Raw genomic sequence first — 6,577 nt, forward strand, 5'->3', positions numbered from 1 at the left:
AATTTTTTTAGTTTTAACAATTAGGCATTAATACAGTTAATAAAACAAGGAAATAAAGATACTCATACAAAATTGGCAGTTTATTATTTTATCTCACAGTATTCTATACATACACATATCAAAGTATTAAATTCAAACAGCCTTGTCTTGCAGGCAGATTTATTAGCTTAATAACCTTCATCACTTATTGTGATGGTGTAATTAGGATATGCATCTTTAATAATGTTAGCAGTGACCTCGTGATCTGCTTTCCCAAACCCTTGTGAATAACCATATATTTTAATCCTTTTAAAGTCCGCATCATGTGAAATACGGCCACCTCCCAACACTTCACATTGCAATGGTTGAAGCTTACTTTCAACCTAAAAATAATAAAAAGCATATCAAAACACAAACATTAAGCTGTTTGATAACAGCATTAAGGGTGGATATTACAGAGGAGTGAGCCTTATAGTTCTCCCGACTGAACTATAATCTACAAATGCATAGTGAATAATTAATTAAATTCCTACTGGCTACGGCTATTACTTTTTGAACCAAAATATGTATTTGTACAAGCAGTACCATAGAATACTGTACCTCATCCAATATATCAGAGTGGTAGTTGCAGTGGGCATAACCTCTAACAATTGTGACTGGACTTTCCTCTTGCTTACTTTTGTCCGTAACATTAATTAAAATATATTTAAACACACCAGACTTATCAATATCTACTTTTGGTATGGCATTCAAAGTTACTCCTGATGAAGACATTTTTGTAATTTTTTTTCCAGGATGTTTTTGTTGTAAACAAGAGGCAGCTGTAAATTGGTAAACATTGACTGAATAATTAGCTAGTATATATGTCATTTAACTAATAATTGTGCCTGTTGTAGTGGCGATTAATTATATACCTAAATGTAATTTAGTTGATTGAAATATGTTGAAATTTTGATAATTTGATTGGAATAAAGGGCTGCGATGAAGAAATGTGCTGCACACAATTTTTTGCATATCTAAAATGATACTACTTATTCGTATCGCACAGTAAAGGCAAAAATTGTAAAATTGAAAAAACAATGGTTAACACGAAAATCAATATTCACAACCCAAAATAATGTTGTTTTAAATTTTTATTATTTTACATACCTTAAAATTCAAAATTTCAAGGTGTCAAAAAAGAATCTGAAACTGACACCGATAGATACCTAACTTGACAGTTAAATCCAGCCCTGACAATGAACAATTTTTTTCAAAAAATCATATTTTTTGTTAAAATTGAATTACCATCCCCTATAAGTTTATATAAGTTTTTAAGTACCTATAATGAAAATCAATTAGATTTAATATTGTTATCGTCCTTTTTAAACTTTTGTAACGTATTACCATCTTTTTATCATCTGTGATACATTGACACACAGGTTGTCAAGTTGTCAAAGTAGTCAAATTGTGTCAAAATCAGTCAAAAAGATTTCTGAAATCTGATACTTTCCTTGTGTTCATTGTTTATTTATTACTTTAGATATTAATCCAATCATTAAAATGGAATCAAACCTCACGAGTTAGTGTGAAATCTGTATATTAGCTTATATAACAAAATGAAATGTTCTATTTCCACCGAATGTTTTGGTTTGATACTTAGCCTTCAGTGATTTGATTAATGCCTATACATATTTTCTTCATTTCAGGTTTGTGGGTAAACTTCTTTACAGCAGCGGGTATTCCGTCAGATGTAGGCGCAACCTACGCTCTGACTTTTACAGAGAATCGCATACAAAATGACATGTTGCTTGATTTGAACAAGGAATATCTCCGAGATATGGGCATCACACGAATGGGAGATGTTATTGCTATACTGAGGTTAGGTTTAATATTTAAATTAATCCAAAAACAATTAATTAATGCATAACTTTATAACAAAATTTCGATTTTTCTAGGCATGCTAAGCAAGTACACGAAAGTACTGCTCGCGACAGAGTGCTTAGCACCACTGCGGTGGCAACCAAGGTACCCGTAGCTGCTGTCACAGGTCGTGCAACTGTAACACAGCCTTCATCACGTCAGTTCTTCAGATGCTTCTAAAACTTTGTGTAGTGTACTTATACTAAAGAATCGTAAATAATAATTATAAGTTGTACACTTTGCAGCTGCAAGCCGTATACTAGAACACTACACACGCAATCCACAAGTACAGGAAACCTCTCCTGTAAATTCATCATTACAGAAAAGGAAATCAAATGAAATGAGGTTTGTAGTATTTTACTAGTATATAGTTGTTGAAATTATTTTCTCCATGTTTTTTTTTTTATAACACAAGCTGGCAAATGAGCAACCAGGCACCTAAATCCGCCAAAATGGCAAAGCGACCACTGCCCATAGACATCCGCAATTGCAGATACATTGCCTACCTTTATCCGATGGAGGAGGAGATGCACATAAAGAGGATATTTCCCCTTCCTATGCATCTCCTCTACCGTCAAATCCACTTCCCCTTTCCATCCCCTCCTTATTTGAAAAGAGTGCTGAAGAGAAAGGGACTTAAATTAGGCCTCCGGCACCACACTCATCAGACGAAACACTAAATTACTCCCATTTCACGCGTGTCTTCTGTGTGGTCGTGGTATTACACTGGGGGAGTCGGCCCATTCGTGCTAAGATGTTAAAGCGGGTTCTACCACTGATGTCTTAATGATGACTCAAAATTTCAGTGATGACAATGAGGTGGAGATGAAAAAGGCACGGCATATTCGTTTTTCGTCGCTGGCACCACAAACTACTGCGGTTAAAGATAATGGTATGTTTTTGTACATAAAAAATAAAAAAAAAATGAATACTTCATATTTTAGATTGCACTATATACTATGTAATAATTTTTTTTACAGGTGCATCTAGTAAACAGACTGTATTTGCGCGTTTGGGGAATTCTGAAGTTGCCAAACCTGTCACACTAAAACCAGTTTCTAAACAGATTTTTTCTAGATTGGGCTCGAAGTCTGAAGAGAAGGATAATGTTCAAGTTATCCCAATTCAAAAGGACGCTCTTAAATACAAGGGCATACTTAAAGGGGTTCCTATAGTGAAAAAAGTATATATGGTTACTGCATCTAAGAATAATGTAAGGAAAATTGCAGTCGGGACAATGCGTGCTGATGAAAGCCCAATCAGTGTCAAAGAAAAACTGGCATTGCCTAAAGCAAAATCTGTCAAATTCTCAACTCATGTAGAATATAAAGAAATTGAAGGGACTAAAAAGAATATTTTGAATAATCAAGTTCCAGCACCAAAGAATCCACCTGTCAATGTCATTAAGAAAGTTTTGACGCCAAAACACACACAGGTATTTAACAAACCAGAGCGAAGATTGTCTATGCCGGAGGATGTTGGAGTTAAGTCTAGATTAGGAAATAAGAGTCCTAAAGATCTGACCATCACAAGAAATGTTTTCAATAGATTAGGTGTTTGATGACACGATTTTTTTTTTATTGAAGAATTATTGAGAAGGTGATTAACATTTGATTCTGCCATGTGGTGCTTGATAATCTGAAAAGAAACTTTGTTTTCTCGGAGTATTTCTTTCTAATTACGTCATAAAAAATTTAAATTGTTTTAAGTATAAGTAACATCTTAGTTAATTTAATTTTTACTTGATGTTTCTCTTGAATTTACATCTTATATAGTGCAACTAACCTATCTGGCCCGATGGGCGCCAATAACACTAAAGACTAGTGTGTTATTCTCAGTACTAAAGCATATATTTTAGAACAAAATAAATGCTATACTAGCACCACTGCTGAAAGCTACATAACTTTGTAGGTTTATACATGTGGAAACTTGCATTGACTTTTTTATATGTTAATTACTAAAAATATATTGATATTTTCTAAGATATCCGATATGTAAGTGCTTTCCGTGCGTACATATTATTATTGCCATAGGCCAAATTATGAGGCCAAGAAGAATCTATTTTTATTTCTGTTGTTGTTAAAAATACGTGTGAATAAGTGTTCGGCATTTAGGTAACTTGAAATTGATTTAATATTGCGTTTTATTTAACTCAAATGAAGGCAATTTGTATTAAAAACCATGGTAACCTCAGTTAAATTTTTCGTTTTCGTTTTAATCCAAAAGTACGTAAATTAATTTAAAAAGTAAATAATTATTTTGTATACCAATTTTTGTTTTAAGGTATCATTAAATTTTTCTAGCACATTTGCAGCGCTTGTAAAGGTTTGATTTTGTTTTAAAATGGTACTTTAAAAAAAAACTATAATCGCAGGGATTGGCCAGTTAGAAAATTGATTGTTTTTTTTTAATCGTTATGTGGTGCACCGTAGAGGTTGTCTATGGTGTAGGACCCGATCATTTCTGCTTATCCGGTTTATTTCAACCTTTGTGATAGATTGTAATTTTATAATTATAAGAAACGTTTGACATCAAATAGATTAAGTTTTGTAAATATTGATAATAAATTAAAATATATAATTCGCAAATTCTTTACTTTTCCTCCTTAGTACAACATAAAGTTTTACTTATAATCTACACAATGGACTAACCTATTTCTAATTGCAAATAGCAATTTAACAAGTATTGAATTAGTCCCTTGTAACGTAAAACTTTACTTATTTTTATCTTTTTAGAAAAAGTCACAAACTTTGTTACACAATTTTCTAACCGTTCGTGAAAGTAACTGAACTTGTCATCTTGTTCGATATTTTTTGTGGGAGTTAATTTTCGAAACATCAACGGAACAAAAAATACTAGACACATCGACGAAAGACAAATCTGAATTATCAATTTTTGACTTTTTTTATTTTTTACTTCAAATTGATCCATCTATAATGACATAATGTAATTATTTCTATATTTATTTTTAAAAATGATAATTGTGATTTTAAGAAAAGATCCACATAGTTCCATATAAAATATTGAAGTATATCTGTATTTACAGTTTGAAGCATGCGTCGCCGCTCGTTTCCGTCCGACACGCACAACTCAATTGCTCCAATATACCCGGATTCATTAAATGCCCACATAAATTTTGCGTTATATAACGTAACCGCTTATTCCCTTTTCGCTTTCAATTAATGTCCAAATCACATTCAATATAACATGGAAGATATACGTTTATTCGTGTTAATTTTAATTGTAATATTTAGATCCTAGGTTTCAATCATGCCATGGGAGGGAGCTGATGATGTATGCTCATCGTTCTCCATTCTGTAATAGTCCTATAGCACGTAGCTGTATTTCAATTTATCAGCTCAATTTTGTAAGCTTCGGCGAAGCATGAAACTAATCCTTTCACAGCGGCTGTTTAATGTTCAATTGAATTTTGTGATGGCTTTTTTAACAATAGTTTTGTAGCTGAGAAATATTTAATACTCAACCGATTTAATAAGGGTCGTAAGTTCGCAATTTAGCCTTGTCATCTCTCGCCGTGAAGCTATCTTGCACAACTTTATTTAAGACCAGCTGTTGCTCGCGATTTAGACGCTGTTAAATTTAAAAATATACCCTATGGTACTCACAGTTAAATTACTTTTCTAACAGCAAAAGAATTTTTAAAATCGGCCCAGTAGTTTTAGAGTTTTTACAAAAATACAAATCTTTCCTCTTTAGAATAGTAGAGTAGAGATAATGTGTAAAAATGTATGTGTCATCATTTTGTCCTGTTGGTTTATCTTAGTAAATAAATAAATAAGTTAAGATTATACGAAGTTGCACGCTATGGTGCTTAACAATTCTTTATTTTTAAATATTGGCGATTGTGTTGCAGTAATTAATTTAAATTAAATCTTATTTTAAATGTAATGATTGCAATTCATAATACAACGGCCTTTTTCGTTACGAAAAGCGGAACGGGTGAGGGCGCCCAAACGCCGTTGTAATCAAACTTTGTTTCTATTATTTGTACTTTTTATTAGTGTCGTTGGTTACCTTTAACTCGTTATTATGTAATCTTCTATCAAGTGAATTTGCTATTATCAACAAGAGGAGTGCATTCGGGTTACATTCAATCACATAATATTATTTATTTTAGTATTTATTTAAAGGTATGACATAACGGAGCGCGGGATTGTCGGAAAATGTCAGGTGCGTATTTCGCGCGCTTTTCAATAAAAGGTGGTGAATAGTTGCGCGGCTCTGCAGTGCCGCTCCCGCGTTCGTACATCCAACAACGCCCATCATGAGGAGAAAGGTAATGAAATAGATTCTAAAAAAACTTATTTCATTGATTTTTAGTGTTGTGTTTTTACAAAGATTATAATTTGTGTGAAGTGATTAAAAGGTGTGAATTAATGTTTTTTTGTTTTATGTTTTGGTATTGATTAAATAAGTAAAATTTAAGGGACATGGCTAGGGCCTATGGTACCTGGGCTGTAATGGTAGTTTATATAGTTTTTACTAATTGTTTTGTGTGTTTTGTAAGACTTGGTATTTTATGTTGCATTAATTTAAATAACGCTTTTCTTTACAGGCATTAGTAATATTCGCGTGCCTCGTGTTTAGTGAATCATTGGGTGAACCTGAAAAACCTAAAGTGAACCTGGTCGATAACATTGCTAAGAATAGTGGTTCCCGTCTGTACCATCATGTT

The 6,577-nt window shown here is 32.7% G+C and overlaps 2 protein-coding genes across 4 annotated transcripts; one reads left to right on the top strand and one right to left on the bottom strand.

The window, feature by feature from the left end:
• Positions 1–53: 53 nt before the first annotated feature.
• LOC106111789 (sex-regulated protein janus-A-like) lies at positions 54–1,204 on the bottom strand. Of its 3 annotated transcripts, none has more exons than XM_013293940.1 (3): positions 1,129–1,204; positions 580–800; positions 54–362 (listed from the first exon to the last, which is right to left on the bottom strand). In XM_013293940.1, the coding sequence occupies exons 2-3, from the start codon at positions 751–753 to the stop codon at positions 168–170; spliced, it is 369 nt and encodes a 122-aa protein (XP_013149394.1). In that variant the 5' UTR covers positions 754–800; positions 1,129–1,204; the 3' UTR covers positions 54–167. The 3 variants fall into 3 exon arrangements, with proteins under 3 accessions (XP_013149394.1, XP_013149392.1, XP_013149393.1); XM_013293938.1 differs by lacking the exon at positions 1,129–1,204 and adding an exon at positions 894–1,073 and having other exon boundaries at positions 580–821; XM_013293939.1 differs by lacking the exon at positions 1,129–1,204 and adding an exon at positions 894–1,072.
• A 218-nt stretch (positions 1,205–1,422) lies between these two features.
• On the top strand, positions 1,423–4,463 carry LOC106111758 (uncharacterized protein C19orf47). Its single transcript, XM_013293902.1, has 6 exons — positions 1,423–1,540; positions 1,668–1,839; positions 1,917–2,038; positions 2,127–2,226; positions 2,688–2,773; positions 2,862–4,463. The coding sequence occupies exons 1-6, from the start codon at positions 1,522–1,524 to the stop codon at positions 3,440–3,442; spliced, it is 1,080 nt and encodes a 359-aa protein (XP_013149356.1). The 5' UTR covers positions 1,423–1,521; the 3' UTR covers positions 3,443–4,463.
• The last annotated feature ends 2,114 nt before the right edge of the window (positions 4,464–6,577 follow it).

This window comes from Papilio polytes, unplaced genomic scaffold, assembly GCF_000836215.1.
Source record: "Papilio polytes unplaced genomic scaffold, Ppol_1.0 DF824146.1, whole genome shotgun sequence".
Lineage (NCBI taxonomy): Eukaryota > Metazoa > Arthropoda > Insecta > Lepidoptera > Papilionidae > Papilio > Papilio polytes.

Excerpts from the sequence above, each read along its gene's own strand:
- LOC106111789 (XM_013293938.1), bottom strand. The coding sequence starts at position 993 with ATGCAAAAAATTGTGTGCAGCACATTTCTTCATCGCAGCCCTTTATTC. Across the intron at positions 822-893 it reads ATCAACTAAATTACATTTAG|TCAATGTTTACCAATTTACA; the intron begins GTATATAATTAA and ends CTAATTATTCAG. Across the intron at positions 363-579 it reads ACTCTGATATATTGGATGAG|GTTGAAAGTAAGCTTCAACC; the intron begins GTACAGTATTCT and ends TATTATTTTTAG.
- LOC106111758 (XM_013293902.1), top strand. Across the intron at positions 1,840-1,916 it reads GATGTTATTGCTATACTGAG|GCATGCTAAGCAAGTACACG; the intron begins GTTAGGTTTAAT and ends CGATTTTTCTAG. Across the intron at positions 2,039-2,126 it reads TGTAACACAGCCTTCATCAC|CTGCAAGCCGTATACTAGAA; the intron begins GTCAGTTCTTCA and ends TACACTTTGCAG.